This window comes from Aulostomus chinensis, chromosome 11 (genome assembly GCF_037954235.1).
Source record: "Aulostomus chinensis isolate RoL2024-O1b breed Wild chromosome 11, RoL_Achi_v1.0, whole genome shotgun sequence".
NCBI classification, from domain to species: Eukaryota; Metazoa; Chordata; class Actinopteri; order Syngnathiformes; family Aulostomidae; genus Aulostomus; species Aulostomus chinensis.
The window spans coordinates 18677676-18698148 of record NC_141330.1 but is presented as its reverse complement, the minus strand read 5'-3'; the positions used below and the strand labels follow the sequence as shown (position 1 = coordinate 18698148).

Sequence of the window (20473 nt, the reverse complement as noted above, 5' to 3'; positions counted from 1 at the left end):
TATCACTCACATTTATATGACCAGTCGCATGCACGCTTTTAACAAACTGCACACATCATCCATCAAGTCAAATATTTCTCATCTATCAACTCTACTTTACTGCTGCCGTCAATATGCCGCATGAAATTTGTGGCCATTTTTTGGCGTGTATTTTTGACATTAGTCCTGGCTGTTAGCCTGTGAGTGAGAGCAGAAGATGTGAGGTGTGTTTATTCTTCAGTAAGGCCACGTTCCCCAGCGATGAGGTGTACCTGCTGACTGACAGAGCCTCTGAGCAGTGTTGATGTAGACAAGTCAATCCCCTGACGACCTTGCTTTCACACCCCACATCACACAATGCCCCGCCACACTTCACCTACACACCTACAAGCACACAAACGTGCACACACACTTGCAGTGCGTTGCTCTGTCATTCATGTAGCAACCTGAAAACCCAGGAATACCTCTCTGTGTGTTTATCATGTGCCCCTGGCGCAGTGTTTATAGATGGCTTTCACATTGGAATTCAAAGAATGTATTGGTGGGAGTTTAGAGATCTGTTCAGCCTCCAAACTACATTGTGAGCTATTGACTTTTTACACCAGGCACAGGTGAGACATCAGCTTCAGTATCAGTTTCAGGAACATTAATATTTATGTATCTAGCTGACGAGGCATGCTTTTTATTCTCTTGGGGAGGCAGTGAGACTCATGTATGGATGTTTTTTTCATTTTTCTCTTATATCTGTTCTTGCAGTAAAAGGAAATTAAGAAATCCCATGTTCACTAACTTGGAAATCTGCTCTCACCCACCTGTGTTTGACTTAAATTGGAACTAACAAAAGGAAAAGCCCGTATAAATACGTACAACAGAAGCAGACGTGTCCAAACCACAAACCAACAAACCATTTGACAGGTAATGTTAAACTCAAGCAAAAGAAGAAAATAAATAAAAAAGGAAAGGAAAATGCCACGAAAATTCCTGCAATATAATTTTACTGCCTTGGGTGTCGGCCTAGGTTATTGCACAATCTAAAAAAAGTGATCTGACACATAAAAAATAAATAAATGAGTCAACGCTACAATATTGCATCGTGATATTATGCAGAACACAGCAGGTCATACGTTTTGCACACTTTTTCAGGTGTGCATTAAAGCGTGCCACCTGCTGTGTCTCGGCAGCCTTTCAGTATGTCGATGGCGTGCTCCACCACTGTTTGTGTCAGTTTGGGGTTATAGACACCTCCTGCTGGGCCCGAAGGTTTAACGATAAGTGATTTCATTAGTCATAGACAAGCTCTGGAAATGTGGAAAAGTTATTATGGAGACTTTTGAAAGCAAGCAGCAGAACCATGATCAAGCTGCACAACCACTGAACTGCTGTCGAGCACACGAGACTCTTGAATCGTGATTCCCTCGTTCACATATATAACCACCGGTTGAAAGATTAGTGTTGTTTTGAGGAAGGAGGACTGAGCTGGCGATGGTGCTTTGACGTGCATCAGGTTATCTCACAATGGCCTTAAAAATCCTTGTGTAGAGGTGCAGTGGAGCCTTTTAGAAAGATGAGCAGCAAGGATCAAGATGATTAACATTTCACAGCACAAAATGAAAGTTGGCTTACGAATGGTGGCATGCTGACATTTTGATCTGTCGTACAAAATATCAATGAAAGTCACAAACTTAACAGCAATACCACCAAGTAATACTACTCAAAAAATAAATATATATTTCTCCTTCCTGCATCCTTGAGTCCAAGAATGCAGGAAGAGCCAGCTACATACATTTAGCTGGAAGCTTGTGACAGCTGAGGACGAACTGCAACTACAGCCAAAGACTGTCAGTGAATCGTCCGATCGACATCTCCATTATCCTGCCATATACTCATTAATCTACAAACACTTTCATTCGAGCCGTAAACAAACTATAACCCTTCCAGTTCCAGTGCGACACACTGGTGCGTTAATTTGAACCAACGTGCTCGCGCTCGTCCAGGCTTGTTCACAGTTGGGCCAAACCAGAAATGTTACGAGTATATGCATATGTGCAATTCATGCGTGACGCCCTGTAGGTCTGTTGCAACTTGAGCCACAGTCCTATGCGGTCGGCCATTTTGCAGAGGTCCAGCGCCTTCCATGGAGACGCTAAAAGATTTGTCTGGCAATTGAACAAAAGCTGCTGAGGAAGGGCTTAGTGATGCTCCAGCTACTATAGATTCCCCCACCCACATTTTCCCAGTAGGCTTAGGGATTCCAACCAGCAACCTTCCATTTGCAAGCCGTAGACAATGATATCTTATTTCCATTGATCAGGGTCTAATGGGTGTAATGCTGCTGGGATAGCATGCATTGCATTATACGTCTGCAGCTCGTAATAAGATGTGACATCTAGATTATCAGCAGATGTATTTATGGCCACAGAAGATAAGTGATCCAGAATTTGGGACAAGGCTCTGACAGAAAGTAGAGCAGGTCCCTATTTGGAGATGCCTGATTGCCTTGATGAATCAGTGCATTGTGGGTAACTGGACCAGTGCGGGGCAGACAAACTGCGGCCATATATAGCTTATCCATTTTATATACTCCACTGCTACAGAGAATGAGATGGAGCAGCTTATCGGCCTCCACTATGCATCTCTAAGTCATTTCCCTGAGCATAAACACGACTCTAATTAAAAGATGACTTGTTGTGTTCTCTCTTTCACTGCCAAGTAAACCACAAGTACGGCATAGACCACACAAGCAGGGGCCAACGTTTTCTCAAAGGAGCATAATTAACTCACTATGTTACAGCCAAAGAGCCCGTGAATAACAAGCCATTGAATTCTATTTTGAGATTAACCACTCATTTGAAAACACAATAAAATGTGAAACAACTCTCACACTCACATGAAGTTTCAATGAAATATAAATAGTTCAAAATTGTATGTTCGTATGAGATTTTTCATGCTCATGCTCGTTAGATTTGTAGTGTATTTACATTGAGGTACACATAAAAAAAGATAGCGTAAAGCTTATAATCAGTGTAAACACACACTCTGTGTTCTGATGACTGTAATACACTCACGGTTTCAATGCAGCAACAAAGAATGAGGAAATCCGTGTAAAGCTGTTTGCTTTTGAGGCTTTCTGTGTGTATGTGCGTGTGCGTGTGTGTGTATGTGAGTGTGTGTGTGTGAGAACAGAGACAGAAACAACTAAACCTCCAAACAGGTACTCAGGGTGGCCTGGGGAGGAAGACGCGCCCCCCCCCCCTTCCCCCCACACACACACACACACCACACACACATTCACGCACACATACACATACACACATACACCCATACACCCATGCTGTTGTCATCACTTTCTTGCTTTACCGCATAAAAAGGGCTCTTCCGGTCTGTTGTCCCACTTCAAGCGCAGTCATGGTCACTGACGCTGTTTAGCGAGAGCATTTCTTTCACACTCTGGTGTCTGTTCATCTATAAAAAGACAAACCAAGCTCTCAAAATAGACGTGTTTGAAACAGCGGAAGGAAGAAGCAAACACTCTGTGGGACACAGATGCTGGTTAAAAACCACCTTTATTTTCCATTCAGGTCATGTGAGCACCTTGTTTTTCTTAATTCAAAATGTGGTTGGCACCTACTGCAGCTTTGAAGTTTGAGGAACTCCTGTTGTCCCTCTGCAAATGAACCAAACTGTATTTTCTCCCGTACTCAATCCAGGCGTATTATTTCAGACTGTATTGTTTCAAAACTGATTTTTATCTACTCTCGGCCTTGCCCTTCCTCGACATAAATTATAACGTATTATTATCAGACACAGACCATGGTGGAAACTCACACGTTCACTAGCAGTCAGACAAAGATAAGCTCGGGGGATGCCTGTTGAAATGTTTCCATAATTGTGCACGATGAAGTTAAAACAAACCTCAGAGACTTGTTGAACTAAAGAACATGTGCTTCGTCTCTACAGAATTTCATCTATCAATTACATTTCACACACGGTTCTCTTTTCTTTTTTTTTTTTTTGTTAAATACTTGATATATTAAAAGTGCACAGGAGTCAAGCCAGCAGTCAAGTCTTTGCTGCTGAGTTTTTGGACTGGAGGTGAAGCTCGGTTCAGCCAATGGATCTTGCAGACATTTGCTGTTGAGCTATACCATCAGCAGCACTTGTCAAAGCTAAGTGCTTGCCTGTGATGTTGAGATGTACGTACAGCACAAATATCCTTGTCTGACTCCCGGAATGAGCCTCTCTTTTCCAAGCTCCCTTCCAATCATTCTTGCGTGAGTAGAGACGTGACGTGTTGCTCTTCAAATAAGAAACAGTTTCACCAACCACATTAAACAACAAACGCCAAAAAAGTACTGGCAGTGACCGAAGCACGAGCTAAGAACTTCTCGGAACCCCTTTATTTTTACAGGCCATTTGGAGATTCCTTTGTAATATCAAGTTCTATTCTTAACGCAAACGGGTGCCGACTCCCCTCGCTGTATTGGTTTGTGGTCGAAGCTGGAGAAAGGAGAGTCAGAAACATGTTCTCTGACACATGCAGGAAAAGTTAATGAACCACACACATTGTTCCTCTTTTTGTAAATATTTGCACAGTCATGTTTTTTTCCCGAAAAGTATTGTCAAAGGATGAACTGTTGACTGACTGTCATGTCTACAGCGTTGCTTGCTGTAGCGCTCACCTACAGTAACATCAAGCTCTCAGTGTGCTGGGCCAACAGATTGCCTACACAGTGGGATGCAGTGCACTCGGTACCTGCAAGTTAATGAAGTGCCACCTGCTCCATCTTAAATGTCACTGCTGTTTCGTGCCTCGGAAAAAGAACGACATCAGCAATTTTGCAACAAGGTGATTCCTGAATATCACCTTGCCTTTGAGAAGAGAATCTGAACTTTTTTAATCTCTTTGCACGTACGTACGCACACACACATGCGCGCGTGCGTGCACACACACACACACACACACACACACACACACACACTGTATGTCCCAATTGCAATTGCCTTTCCTTTAAAGGAAACAAGAGCTCAATAAAATACCCGGATCAGGCCTGATCAGTTTAATATGAGCAGACAGAGGGAAACTGCCAGCGATGGAGAGAAAACCATGTGCTGAGCATCAACTGTCTGTGGGCCATAACCCACAGACAGTTGGGAGGAAATAGAAGCCATCTGAAGTTGGGATTGGCTCGGTGTATCTGCAGCTCACATTTAAAGTGGAAAGGAGACACACAGATGGAGTAAGCAGGAGGGAGACCCCTGTTTACATCTATATGTGTAGCAGAGGAGGGAGAATCTTGGAGAATATGTGCAGTGTGACTTGATTATCTATCTTGCCAGTTTCACTCAGAGTCACGAGGTAAAAAGAGAAATATTGTTTGCATGCTATGTCGCTGAGAGTGAATAATCAAAAAGCAAACTTGAGACTACACCTCTCTCCTAAGGCTAGACTGGAAAAGTGGGCACAGAGAAAAAAAAAAAAGATGGTTTTAGTCCAAGACTTCAAACCTGTCCCCCATATTGACTTATTTGGAGGCCATGACATGTAACTTATTTCACATTTTTCAACCTGTTGTATTGTGTGTCTATGAATTGATTAACTTGAGGGAACATGTCATATCTTGTGTTCTCAAACGATATAGATCTTTTCTCTCCATCTCTCTGAGGCCGTTCCAGGGCTCTGTACTCCTGACTGAGATAACTCGTATTCACTGGATTCCCCAAACATCACAGTTACATAACAGTCATTGGAAGAATGACTTGTAAGATGAGTGTGTTGTGTTGTTCCAACCAACCACAATATCTTGATTACAAATAAGTGCTACATTTCTCTTGTGTTTTCACTCAGGTAGCTAATGGTAAAAAAAGACTACACGCCCATGCAATATCTGTTTTCAATGGCTGTTTTTTTTAATGTTCTCACATTATATAACAGCACTGTAAAACAGATTTAATACGACAAAATATCATGAAGTTAATAAATGAGAACGCTGTCCTTGAAGTAAAGCTAACATGTGAAAACGATCACATTTTATTACAACATTCTCACATGACAACACGCACTTGCCATCCATTCTCACCAAAAGGAGAAGGGAGGGAAGAGAGTTGCTGAGGCAAGGGACGATGGCAGCGCAGTGCACCATGTGACCTTCTTGTTATTCCCCAGGCCGTTGGAGAGAGGGCCCGTGCATCATGGGACTTGTCTTACGATGCTCCCCCAGACACTAGGCCTGCTCCCTGGGCTGTGAAAGCAGACAGAGCTGACGTAAATGGGCTCCCTGCTTTGTTATCACAGCATTGCAGCTCAGGACCCCAGAGGCTAAAGGCGCGATTAATGTCTTTAAGATCCAACTACCACAAAAATAATAACACTTTGAAAAACAGCCTATGTTTCAAATGACACACCAGGGCTTCGCACATTTTATTTTGCTTTTACTATCACTCAAAGGTTCTATTGTGTACAACACAAAAACACAGTTTACACAGACATCTTATTCATATTGACATCTGCACGCCTTCAAGTAAATGTCACTCCGAGCATGTTACGCCAGAAACTCTTAATAGCTGGCATCAAATGCTCACCACTCCCATTAACACGTTTTAACAATGTGTAGAAATAGAAACAGCCTGTTCATTGTGGCTCAGAAGCTTTGCTGTGCATCTGGGTATCTTAATACAACTCTATTGGATTTTTGCTGGCACAGTTGATGCATGTGCACCTATACCAAATCACCAATGAGCTTTTGACTGTGGACCCTCTCTGTCCCTCAATCATTTAGGTTCCAGATTGAAATTGCAATTAATACATCGCTTTTCTTATTTTTAATAACTACTTTTGAAAGGGAAAGCAAAGCAAATCTGCCCGTCAGAACTAATCAGGAAACAGAGCAGACTGTCTGTGCTGCGCTGGAAGTTGGAGGAGACAGGATGATCAAGTGGGGTCACTGTACTCTCCTGCATTAGCCGAGGCCCGAAGCTCCTGAAACCACAGGCACAGCTCTACGGCCTCTTAAAGAGCTCGGGCAGCTTAATCAAAATCAAATCACCTCCCTTTTTTCACTTGCTCCCCCTATCATTTGGTCCGAGGAGAAACAATTACTCCTCGGGTATGGAGGGAACCTCGGGGTCCGGGGCTTCTCGAGCAGCAGCAGCAGTAACAGCAGCAGCAGTCCTCGGCTTTATTGGATATCAGAGCAGGAGTAGAATCCAAAGAAAATAGGCCTGATTCATTATTAGAGCCAGCTGTGGTTTTCCACTCTGATGACTCATCCATTTTTCTTTTCCCCCTATTCTTTTGCTTTTTCGGGTTGGTAAAGGGGGGGTTGTGAGTGGGAGGCGTGAGGGTTTCTCTGTTAGAGGCACTGGGCCCACATCCACTGGTGGTTGTTTGTTTGGATTACTGAGGGTATCACTGCCTCAAGTGTTGGAGGCTTACTAAAACAGCCTCCAACATCCACTCATTGCGCCACGTGGATCCCCTGCATGTTTTTTTTTTTAATATTTCCATCTCTCTTTCTACTTTTCTCCCTTTCAGTGCCAATAATAAAGACAGAACCCAGTGATGAATATGATTCTTTGGGGACTGCAGGAGTGCCCATGCATCCAAAGCCCTACTACAGCCAACCCAGGCTCACTCCCATCATGCCTGTCCCTGATCCTGATACCTGCCTGGTTGGTAGCTACCCTCCCTGCCCGCCTCACCATGCTGCCATGCCGGCATCCTCCCCCAGCTCCAGTCCCACCCTACATGACCTCTCCCCTGTGGCATACAGCAAGTGCCTCCCCAACAGTCCTACCCATTCAGCGCCCCCGGGTCCAATGGCACCCACCCTCCAGGAGACACCTGGCCGACCAATCCTCACCCACCCTTCATCTCCAGACCACAGCTCCTCCATAGGTATGCTCCATTCTCAGGGCAGCCCCAACCACCTCAACAGCCCAGGACCCCATGGCTTCCACCCTATCTATGCCAACAGCAGCCCCTCATCCTCTCCAGTCTCCCATCCTTCCACTCCTGGCGGGCCAGTGGAGAGTCCGTTCGTTCCGGCTTACAGCCCCACTCAGGCTCAAGCAGCTGCCACCACAGCCCAGGCTGGAGGGAGCCCACCCAGCCTGCTCCGAGAGGATTCCAGCCCCCCTGCCATCCCCATCACCGTCAAACAGGAGCCCCAGGAACTGGACCAGATGTACCTGGATGACGGTGAGGACACATTGTCTCTGAGTGATTGTCGTATCTTTCGTTAACTTTAGCACCCTTTACGTCACTGGAGCGCCCCACACATAGCCGCACCCTGCTGGATTTCTCACTATTTCCTGATGAAATTCTGGCCTCAAATATACGTCAGATTTGTTAATTTTAGACCAGGCAGATTTATTTTCTTTTGGTGTAATGTGCAGCCCAGCCTATGTTGTCAGAGTAGTCGCTTTAGTTTAAAACAGTAAATTGCCTTGATGGGATTTTGAAACAATCTGTCAAAACATCAGAGCAGCGAGGTCAGACGGGGTGCAGCAGAACAAAAACAGTGGCACACGCGTGGCAAACCAAACTGTTGACACAACGACTAATGAAGGAAGCAAAACAATGGGTAGGGGTTTCCTGAACCAAACCATTTCCCCCCACCATTTTTTTTTTGGAGGGATGCTGGGAGCTTGGCAGCCGAGGCTTTGTTTTCCCGTCTTTTCCCCATGGAGTCCAGACCATGTGGCTGTCGTCATCAGGGGACACTGTGGGGTCACCGGTCTCCCCTTGGCAATGAGATCAGTCACACCCAAGGGAGCATATGGTCAAGTTTATTGCCCCCTCTGTCCATGTGACAGTGTGTCTCTGAGGTCACCAGCCTGTTATCTGTGATAGCAGAGGCTTCACTTGTTATGATATATATTCATAGAACACATCAGTGGCACCGTGCCAGTTTGAAATGTTAGAATCCCCCCTGGATTCTAATGGAGGCGGGGGAAGAACTCAGCAGTATCACTCTTCCTGTGTACCTTTTGTTCAGTAAACTGTGTGCACACTCAACAGCTATGGGAGAGGGAGGCACGAGGGGGCCAGGGGAATTTTGCAGTGGAACTGTAATTGAGTTGAAATGTAGTTGTCAGCATCTCTGTCAGCTCTGATGAGTCCCATCAGTCCTCAGCTCATAAACAGATTAAAGTGTAAAAAGGCAAGTGTGTCTGTTATCAGCCCTATAAACAGATATGCTCTTGTGCTCTTATTTGTTTTTGTGTCTGCTTTTTTTTTGTGTTAATTGTAAAATATTGGAAATTTAGAGCAATGTTGCATCATATTTTCATATACATTCAAGACCTGACCAAATGAGCTTGCACAATGATCATGAAGTTCATCGCCAACAGATAAATCTCTCTGGATGTCACACTAGATGACATTGGTGTGTAAAGCAACATTCTTCAGCTGCCAAGAGGACACATACTGAACATGCTCAGTTGGCAGTGCTGGCTACATCCATTTAGCTCTTTGCTAATTTGAATGTGGATGGATAACTTAAGTTGTGGCGGTTTCATTTTCCAAATGTTATCAGCCCAAACGCATCCAATTCTGACTGGAACAAGTAATTTCATGGCAGCTGTGTGATTCTCAAACATCATATCTGGCATTTTACAGCCAAACATTTGCAGCAAAGGAGGCCATGGCCAGTGTGACTTCTTCCGGTAGTCCTCTGTTAACCTGAACATAGATGAACGTTCATGCTGTAATGAGGAGGAAGCCTATAGCCAAGCCTTATGATGTAGTGTTCCACGCTAACACATTCATTTAAAACTCTTTCTCGCTATTTTCAATATTTATGTCAGGCTGAAGCTCTCAGTTCAGCAGTAATTGAATAAAGTGAAACTGTAGCTTTATTTTGGAATTTCTAACACAGCTCTCATGAGGTCCTTTTACACCAACAGCATGTCCAAATATCCATTGCAACACAAAGGTGAAATCATGTTACCTTTATCCTCTTCCCCACCAGTCCATCCTCTGCCACTTCAGTGGGCTAAATCCCCCCCCAGTGGTTTAACGTATCCAGTCAGTGATTACAGCTGCATTAGGGACGCACAGGAATGCCTTTCGATTGACCGAGGACAGCAAAGCAGCCCCATGAAAAACCTCAGTGTGCTGCCTTTTTGCATCACCTGTCATCTGCATGAGCATCTGTGGTGAGCTGCTGGAGTCCTGCTAAGTGTGTGGTGGTAACAGCATACTCCAAAGGCATCTGCTGCTCTCAGGCCCAACCCTATCCCAAACTCCTCAAATGAGCCCTAAGCTAAAATAAATAAGATCGGAAGGCAGCTCACGGGGCGTCCGGATCCCCGTCCGTACATATTACCCAACCTGTGCTAGTGAGCTGAGCGCTCCATTAGAGAGGGAAGACAAGCGGATGACCTCACCACAGCAGCAGTGATTTAACGCCAGCCATGTAGAGTGGTGTTGCTTGCCTGCAACCGGGGGCCAGTGATTTGGAGTCAGTGGGAGCACACTTGATCTTCCCCAAGAGTGAAGTGCCTCCCACGCTCAAATGCTGAGGCCTCCAGCTCTCATCAGGCAGAGGAAATGTGTCTCTTTGGCCAGGCCCAGATTTTAGGCAGCCCCTGAGAAATCACTCAACTTATCAGCGGTGAGCTACTGTACCACAAGGAGCTCAGTATGGCAAGAGTCTGGGCTGTAAACTCCCTCGACTGCCATACACATTCTCCAAAGTAATCTGCAGAATTCACTTTGCCATGATATAAGTTTAGTAATTTCAAAATCAGGTGATTAGTCTTGTGTTTGGAGTTAGGCTTTATTAAAAGAATCCAACTGGAATGTCATTCACCTGCCTCTCATACCTGGAACAACCGAACAAGTTTGCCAGGAAGGTTTAGGGACTAGAAGGAAGAATGCACCATTGTTGACTCTCTATCTTAGACAAATCATGCTGTAGCCCATATAAAGCTTAAGTTATTCCAGACATTTCATGCTCACTCACAGCCCTCCATCTAAACTTAACAAGGCACATGACTGCGAACATTAGAATTTATGAAAAACAAGGTTGACCGCATTTATGTTTGCTTTGTTAGTCTCTCTAATTAAGCCCAAAAAGAACAGAAATGATAGATGATGGCATGTTTGCATGTTTTTGTCACACATCTGAAGGACCCTTTCTGGTGACATCATTCTGCCTCAAACAGACACCCACACACACAGACACACATCTGTCCGCGGACACACACACATACACACACGCAACTACACTTTTGTTCTTAGCTTTGGGTTTCTTTTCACAGACAATGTTGTGAAGAACTAGCCCACATTTTTCATTACAAACCTTTGACTTGGACCCCTATTCCTCCTGGTGTTTATAGGTATTTTGGTGTGTGTGTGTGTGTGTGTGTGTGTGTGTGTGTGTGTGTGTGTGTGTGTGTGTGTGTGTGTGTGTGTGTGTGTGTGTGTGTGTGTGCGTGTGTGTGTGTATTTGTTTTGGGTGATGGGGTGAACAAAAGTAGCCTGCTGGCCCGGCTAGACTCTAGGTCCTGTGAGGCTGCTGCCGAATGTCCTCTCTCATTAGGTGCCGCTGTGATGGGTGATATCATGAAATGCAGCTGAATGCAGCACACTGCAAAGGAACTAGCGCTAATCAGAGGGCCAGATTTCTACCAGCTGCCTCTCTGGGACACAGAGGGCCCTTATTCCACAAAATAGGAAAAACACAGAGTCCAGCGTGGCCTCTGTCAATTTCTGACAGTTAACATATGTGCTCTGATTACCTCTTGTTATGGGGTAGTTTTTCTCATGATTGTTTCCTCTTCAATTCGAAGTTTGTGTATTTGAAATTCTACTAGGCTTGTTTTCTCAAACTGAAAGCCAAAAGGTTGTAGTCTTACTTCCCTCCGGAAGCTGAAAAAAAAGACGTTTTAACCATGGTGAGGATCTCCGTCCATGACTGATGCTTCTGAAGGCAAGTCGAGGCTTTCCTCATGGAAACTTTTACACATCCTGGCAAGTTGCCCAGACCCCAGGACTCCGCAAAACCCCTAATGATGATTGAGAGCGCGTCCACACCACGCTGAAAACATGCTGAGTCGCTAACATTGGAGTGTGCCGCAAGGCTGGCTCTAGGATTGGAGGGGGGAGCTAAGAAGAGAGAGGATATTGGGGGAGGGTGTTCATTAAAGTGGAGGTTGAAGTGTCTAATGGGACTCACTAAAGCCATAGCTGCTCCTCTATGTGTATACAGCATGTATTTGTGTGCTTGTTTATCTCTGTTAGATTGTAGAGTCAGCAAGATATGGAAGCACAAGGCCAAGTGTCACCCTGTCTTTTACCCCCTTTAGTCTTTTGGTTAAAGGTCACGCTCCAGCCAAGAGAGCACAGAGAGAAAGAGGCTGTCTTGTGGTTAAGTGCAATGCCAAGAACCTAGTCTCCTTCAAGACATAGTGATATTGACAGGTACTAGAAGGAGGGTGATGGCTGCTTCATTATTAATGACTACAAAGAGGATGTGGATATTTGACTATTGTTGTTATTGCTGCCTGCTTATATTAGGAATCCTGTTTACCTGACAGCCTTTCTCATGGTGAGCTACAGTAGAAGTGAATGTTTTGGCTGGCTAGAGAAGTTTTATAGTCAAAGGAAAAATGAATGTGACTGCTCTCTAGGACTGGCCTTTTAGAGTCGCTTAATTCCAGTCAAAACTCGTTATTTTTATAGTGCAAAGTGAGTATTAAATATTACAGGCCTTACCTTGCATGTGAAGGAGTTGATTGTATATTGGAAAGGGGTAGTAAAAGTTAATCATTAAGGGCCAGATTTACGAAGCAGCTCAAATTTGTATGACGTCTCAATCAAAAACAGGGCAGATGGGAATGGCGAGTTCTGTGGGGAAGCACCTGATCAGCGTCACACAAAAACAATAAAAGTTCATGCATTCAATTTCCAAGGATGCACCACAGCAACACAGACTAAAGAGAGGCAGTGGATTCTGTTATCTGATATCATCAGACAACATTCCAAATAAATAAAACACACACAAAGGACCTTCTTGCACACACAATCTCTGTTTTGTGCCTCCCCTGGGCATCGCGACATGATGACAACACATCAAAATTAAGACAGTCTTTTTTTACGTTGTAAATTGGTGTTGCAATTGGCAATAAATTGCCTTGCACACCTTATTAAATCGGTGGCGCAGTGGTGAGCACTGTCGCCTCACAGCAAGAAGGTTCAGGGTTTGAGTCCCGGCTCCAGCACAGGATCTTTCTGTGTTGAGTCTCCATGTTCTCCCTGTTCCTGTGTGGGTTCTCTCTGGTACTCCAGCTTCCTCCCACAGTCCAAAGACATCAAGAGGGGACGAGGCTGATTGATACTCTAAATTGACCGTAGGTGTGACTGTGAGTGTGAATGGTTGTCTGTCTCTACGTGTTGGTCCTGTGATGGACTGGTGACCTGTCCAGGGTGAACCCCGCCTCTCACCTGAAAGCCGCTGGGATAGGCTCCAGCCCGTGACCCTTAATAGAAATAAGCAGAAGAAAATGGATGGATGAACCTTATTAAATCATAGTGTTTATTCGAATACTTTTATCCCCTTTTTGTGTCAATTTTGAGTGCACCTCTTTCATACATTCTTGTTTTTTAAGATAAGAAGAGGGTTTAGGCAAGGCCTTAATCTTTCTTTCCCATGTACTCACAAATTTTAGTTAAGTCTTTCTTTTGAAGAAGATAAGACTTTGCTTAAACATGGTTTTAATTTCTTATATAAATTATGACAAAAAAGGAATTGGAGCCAGAGAATGCCATGGTGTCTTTGCAGTTGAGAGGATGTCCTTCAGATCTGTTTCTTCTTAAATCTCTTTTATCTCTTTCCCACTGGCTGAATGTTTGACCTTTTGGAGTCATGCTTGTGATCAGCTTTTTTCTTACACATTTTTGAAAAAAAACACTCAATTACAGAATCTTTTACCCAAGATTGTGTGTAAATGTAGCAAATAATTAGCTATAAGTGGTCACATATGACAGTGGCAATGGGGTCACATTTAGCACTTAGATTTTGAGCTTTTCGTCAGCCCATTGGGAATTTTATTAATCTCTATCAGTGCAGATTCATCTGTAAGAATTCTTGTGCTGGTTTTTATGCCTGTGTGTGCACCCCAAAGCCTGGCAGCAGAGCCAGAGGATCTGGTCTGGTTTCAGTGGCTCCGTCATAATATCCACAGTCACTGAGAAAGAATGTGTCTGCTGAAAAAGTGCAGCTAAATTATCTAAACAAATTGGATTTCTTTGAGGTCTGGGATCCTAAACTCTCACACACACTTGCTGTTGATGAAAGAGTTTGATTCAGACTTTGAATGGCTTTTGTATTTATTTTTGCCCGAATGTCAGATTTCTATAATGCAGATTTGCTACTGTAAGAACATGTGTGCGCACTCAAGCAAACACAGATTCATAAAGAAATTGAAGGAAAAGTGCAATGAACTTCGACGGAAGAGTGCAGGCAGATAAAGCCACAAGGTACACACGTACTTCTCCAGATACATTTGGGTTTAAAGCTATATTCCTTCAGTTTATCATGCATGATGTACCTCGTATAGTTTCTCCTGACACAGCCGTTTAGAGGCTCCGTTTATGTGGCTCACATTCTGAGGTTTAGGAACATGGGCTGAAAAGCCACAGAGACACACGGATCGCAGCGGGTCAGGACTCAGACAGGGCCTGTGGCTTGGATATCCCTGTGTATATCTGTGATCATGGAGCTACCACCTCATGCCAGACGTACGCATTAATGAATCATATATGGTAATATTCTCTACATTTAAAGGTCAATTTACTCCATTTTCTGCACTGAGTGAACACAAAGTGAAAGATTTTTGTACATGGTCCAGTGTTCCATTCAGTTCAAGTAAAATGCAGTAAAATTATAATCCCATGAAGATAATAAAAAAGTTTGGTTTACCACAATTTAGTTTAAGGTGTAATTTAAAGTCTACCGATCATACCTGCCAAATTGTACACATTTTGCATTCAGGTATGTATCGTCATATCAAAGTATTACGGTTTGTGCTCAAGAAGCTAGTGATGCCTTGTGAGTTTGACAAGTTGTGCTTGTGTTTGCAAGTTAAAGAAGCTTCACATAAAATTGGCCTGCATAAAAAAACAAGATGAGGGGGAATTCAAGAAATTATAGTGCAAGACTCATTCTCCCCATTTACCAGCACATGAGGACATGATATGTAAAGTAATTGTGAGAAAGCAAATGCAGCCAACACTCGACTAATTGAGTTTGTCTCTCAGTTCCTCTCCTCACTCTTCTGGTTCTTCAAGTGAGGACTGTTGTTGATTCCTTGTGTTTTTAGCCAGGTCTTGTACATGAGTACATCACTCTGCATTCTTTAGCATCAGTGATTGCCGCATTCTCCCTTTCAGAAAATCTTGAAACATCTGCATATTCATGTGGTTGAGCCAAAAAGCCAGTTTGTCTATTGGACTTATCAAGTCATCAAAGAAGGAGGAAACATATGTGTGTATCATCAGCAAAGCTTTGAGTCACACCTTGCTCTCTCATGTGCATGTACGCCTTAGTGTTGGCATGTTCAGGGATAAAAGAGTGGGTCCTAGAACAGACCCCTGAGGGACACCACACCGCTAGATTTAGTCATGGTTAAATGAATTTACTAAGTTGGTTTGGTTTTTATTAAAAGGACATCGTGTGATCTTTGTACATATTAGATTTCTATTTATAATAAACCACTGTTCTTTTGTGGTGCAAACACCACAAATGGTACACAGTTGCAAAAACCATAAAATTGCTTTAAACAGGAGATATTTCCTGCTGCAAAAACTCTGTTTCACATTCTACACATCCAAAGACTGAGCCAGTAAAAGGAAATATATCTTTTTTGTGTGTGTATGGAGTTCAAAGGTCAGAATCATCTTCCGGACAGCACCCTTGAAACCTATTGGTTGTCATAGGACACTTCAGCACTCATAAGCAGATGAATATAGTTCATCAATGGAATCTTCCATTCACTACCTAATACAGTCATAACCACAGTGAAAGTCTTGCCCCTAGCACTGAGGTAGTGTTTTTGGTAGGTATTTAAGAGATGTAAATACCTGTGGCATCAGTAAACAGGAGCAGTTCTCCATTCCAGACCACTTAATAACAGCTCCCCATCTGAAAATTGTTAGCTCAGTGAAAAAGTATCCTGTAGCAATGGATGTCAACAGGGAAGTCTGATCCAGCTGTGGGAGATGGGGAAAGCCTTCAGGTTTCGCAACACTTGGCAGGGTTTTTCATCTCCTCGATGCACTCAGAAGGAAGCGGGTGGGAGAGATAGTCGTAAAGAGATAACTAGAGCAAGGATGAGGAGGAGGGAGCATGAGGATAAAAAGTATGAAGTAAAATCAAATTTAAAAAATGATATAGTTCTCTGATATGTAAGTGTGTCACTATACTGTAAACCAAATACGCGTGTAGAGTTTCAGTGTTCTGGTCCATTAGGAAATCCCTCTAAACAGAAGCACATCAACATTAAGTGTAACTGTCAAAACAATGAATCTGTCAAAATGATTAGAATCATACCATTTTGGTTCAAGCCCTTTTTCCAAAATAAACATTTTATACACATCATAATGTTCTGTATTAGTCTATTTTAAAGGCATATCTGTTTTCATAGCTTACGAGCATAAATTGGAGGGACAGCCATAAGCCATGAGATATGGCATATTAAGGGGATTTGAGATTTTGGGGTCAGTAGATTTTCATCATGTCCTCACATCCAGGAATATTCAACGAGCATGAGAGGAAGCAGGTCAGCCATAGAAAGATGGGAGACACAGACAGACAGACGAAGAGAAAGAGGGGAAAAACTGAGGTGGAAGAAAGTAGCATGCAATCTTGGTGATTTTCCCTGGCAGCTTCTCCTGCTGCCCCTGTTCTTCACAAACGCACACACACACACACACACACACACACACACACACACACACACACACACACACACACCAACTCTATGCGCTCCTTTCACAGCTGAAACCATAAAAGCCATAACAGAAAAAGTCAAAGAAAGATAAACACTGACAAAGTTAAAGATCACATTTTCTCCCTCTCCCACTGGTGGTGTCTTGCAGTGCAGAGACTTACCAAGCAGTGGGTGAGTGGGTTTATTTCAAGGGAGGGGAAGATCATAACCACTGAACTGTAAGTGTCCTACTGTTGACATATGACCCACGGCAGTCATAAACCTCAACAGGTCCCTGGACTCTCCCAATCGTACTCAGCTGAGATCAGACCCAGTCAAAACAACGTTCTAACAAATCGGGGAATCCTTTCACACACCGTGAGGAATGGAGAGATTAAATGACAAAAGACTGCAGTTGCACTGTGTAAGCTTTAGAAGTTCTTTAGCTCAAGAAAGGCAGCTATGCTTTTAACTCACTGCTGCCTGTTTTATACCTTGAAATTGACAACTCACTCTCTTTTGGACTTGGAGAGTAAAAGACACTCTTTCCTGCTTGTGTTGTAAATCATGTGTGTCTGCTGGGAGCTTGAATTGGAGAGCTTGAATCTTAATCACTGTTTGAATGAAAATGTCACATATGTTTTAATTAAAACTGTCAGATTTACTGCATCATAGAGTGAAATAGCAGGTCCTTGTCTCAGTTAAGGTATGCAAACAGCAGGTGAAAATATGTGATGGCAAATGTCTCTGTCTCACCTCATATATCTAGTCGTCCTGTCTTCACCTTCAGCTTGGGTTTCCTGACAACTATACAGCATCCAGATGGATTACATTTTGGTGGATGGGTTTTGGAGAGGAGATAAGTTGGAACATTTGCCAAGAAAACTCCCCTCCTGCTTCCCGACTAGACTTGAATAAGTCCACCATGTGCCCTGAGGTAGCCTCTCCCTCTCTGTATTTGAATCCCTTCACAGCCATTGAGGATTTAAAGTCGCTAGGGCAGCACACAGAGTGTTAATCAGATCACGCCCAGCTTCAGCACAGAATCACATCACCTGAGCTCAGCGGGGATGCAGCTGTGGGAGCTTTTTAAGAGTTAGTTACCCTCAGTATGCTGCTCAGCGCCTTTTCTGTGAATTTGACTGAGATGCTTTCATGGTACTACCCTAAGCTGTAAAACAACCTGCAAGAGAGAAGTGACAGTTTAAGTGCCAGAGCAGGAGGCAAGTATCCAGTTTGTTGTAGTGCTCGGTCAAAACCAGAAGAGTCTGAAAGTTCTCAAAGAATCCCCATGATGCTCTGTTAATCCTCCGTTTGCCTCCAAAAGCAACTAACAAGCGACTATGCGAGTAGAAGAAGGATCGATCTCAGTGGTAGGGAGCTGTGTGAGCATAAGACAGGTTAACCAAAGGCCACCGTGTGCTAAGAAGCACACAAGCACACTAAAAACAGGAAGGAGCCTCTCAGAGCCATGTATCTATGATGGATAGCTAACAATAAAGCTTGCACTGAAGTAACCCTTGTTGGACCTGATGAACAGTGTTTCTCTTTGTGTAAAGAAAATAAAACAACTCCAAAATCCCATATTACAGCGGACTGGCAACAGGTGATTTAAAGAAGCACAAGCAAATGCACAAATGCAGTTATAAATCGCAGGTGCACAGCCAAGTTCTCATGCAGACGACTGCAAACCACTGAAGTATGATTGTTTCAGTATGCTCATATTTTTCACTTTGTGCCATTTTGAACGCCAGTGAAATCTCCAACTGTCTGCATCAGCCGCTGCGGGAGCATACGTTTCTAATTCTGACTCAATCACAGCAAGTTTATCAGACGGCTGAGTTATTTTACCATAAAACCATTGGTAATGAGCCATACAAAGAGTTTGAAATGGTCTCCTTTCATATCTCAATCACAAAGATGTGTGTATTTTTCAGTCGGGTCGTCGTGTTTGTTTTACTCGGTTACGCTTCACTACTTGTGTGTAGCTAAGCTTTTCTCATCCATATAGCTTGCATTCGGTGTCAGAAGCTCTCCAGCTCCTCGCGTTTGTTGGGTTTCGCTGAGGTGTGTCTCCTTTTCACATAAACAAGCAATTTGCAAGACAGAGCAATCAAACTGGATCAGTGGCCCACTTTCTGATATATAGTCAAATACTGTCACATTCTGTTGACGAATGACACACAAAGCACTCAGAGAACACATACCTCCACCCATAGTAGGAGGTAGTGTGGATATAGAATACGAACATTCACCTCAAAGTCTATCGTATGCTTTCTTCCTCACCGCTAAAAAGACTTCACAAATCCAGAACTCGATACAAGCTCAATACTTCTCGCTCTAGCTCGTATAAATGGCTGCCACAAATTTCATAAAAATTTGGAATCAAGATGATCGAAACTTTCTTCTTTCAGCCATTTCAGACTGACTTTGAAATTAATCTGCCATGGCCAGAAAAATTGCTAATACTTGTAGCCCGCAGCTGCAATACGCTCCAGATCACCTATAAAAGTGAATCCCTTCTTCCCTGAAGGGTTACCTGTCTTTACTATGAAAGCCATCAAAACCTTTTTTTTTTTTTGTAGATATGGTGATCATCACATGAACTTCTCAGCGAGGGGGTGAAACGGCAACATTTAGTCCAGTTTTCACATAAATCATAAAAATTCTGTAGACACGTGTCACAAGAGCAACATTTACATTTACATTTATTCTGGAAGTTTTAAAAATCCTTTATTCACTATTTCCTCATGTTGACGTGTGACTTTTATTACTTTATTTATTTATCTATAACTGACTATGCAAGGATTTCTGAGAAGTCAGTGATGAGGGCACTGGAGAGCAGCACCAACCATGTCAACACCTCCCCCTCATCCTCCCCTGAGACTGACATCTAGCGATCACACCCGAGGCCTCCTGGGCCTTGGAGGAAATGAGAGCACGAAGAGGTGGAGGAGAAGGAGGTGGCAGGCTCGCAGAGGGAGAGGCGCAGCACCGTATCCGATCAAAGACAAAAGGTTGTTCACCGTTGCAGCCAAAACAAGCAGCCAGAGGTGGAGCACGAGTCTTTAGATGTCTAATTTTGGATGCTGCTGTTGGATTGTTCCTGAGTCTGGATCAGCAGTTCTACTTATTTTGGCTGTTTTCAAGTGATTTCAAACACCTAAACTCTCCTGGGTCAGGTCATTAAGGGTGGCAGCAGGCCTGATTCATCTGACTACAGAGAGCTATAAAGCATGTTTTTATGAAAAGTGCAGTACATCACCACACGAGTGGAGATCAGAGGAGAGATCAGAGCACACAGAGAATATGCTCCCGTTCTCTAATCCACTCTAGTGAGGCCTTTGTGACATCACCAAATATTCATATTGTAATATAGGACCTTTTATGCAAATTCAATGAAAAAAACTGAAAAATTGGACATCAAATGGAAGGGCATACTTCTTATTATATTTTGAATAATGCTCTCAAGAAGTATTGATTCAAATTTGTGGAAATAAAATAAAGAAATAATAGAAAATGATATTAAATGATAGACTGCTTCTTTTGTAAAATGATA

At 43.3% G+C, this 20473-nt stretch overlaps 1 protein-coding gene across 3 annotated transcripts in view; it reads left to right on the top strand.

The window, feature by feature from the left end:
* Window positions 1–20473, top strand: part of LOC147253700 (nuclear factor of activated T-cells, cytoplasmic 1-like) — a 62640-nt gene that overhangs the window by 34603 nt on the left and 7564 nt on the right. The window contains exons 9-10 of one of the 3 annotated variants that reach the window (XM_086217368.1): window positions 7511–7873; window positions 7973–8176. The exons of 1 other annotated variant lie outside the window; for it this stretch is intronic. In XM_086217368.1, coding sequence (XP_086073494.1) covers window positions 7511–7873; window positions 7973–8176 — 567 coding nt within the window. Of the gene's footprint in view, window positions 1–7510; window positions 8177–20473 lie in introns of all 3 variants that reach the window. One more of the 3 variants, XM_086217367.1, reaches the window with a different exon arrangement.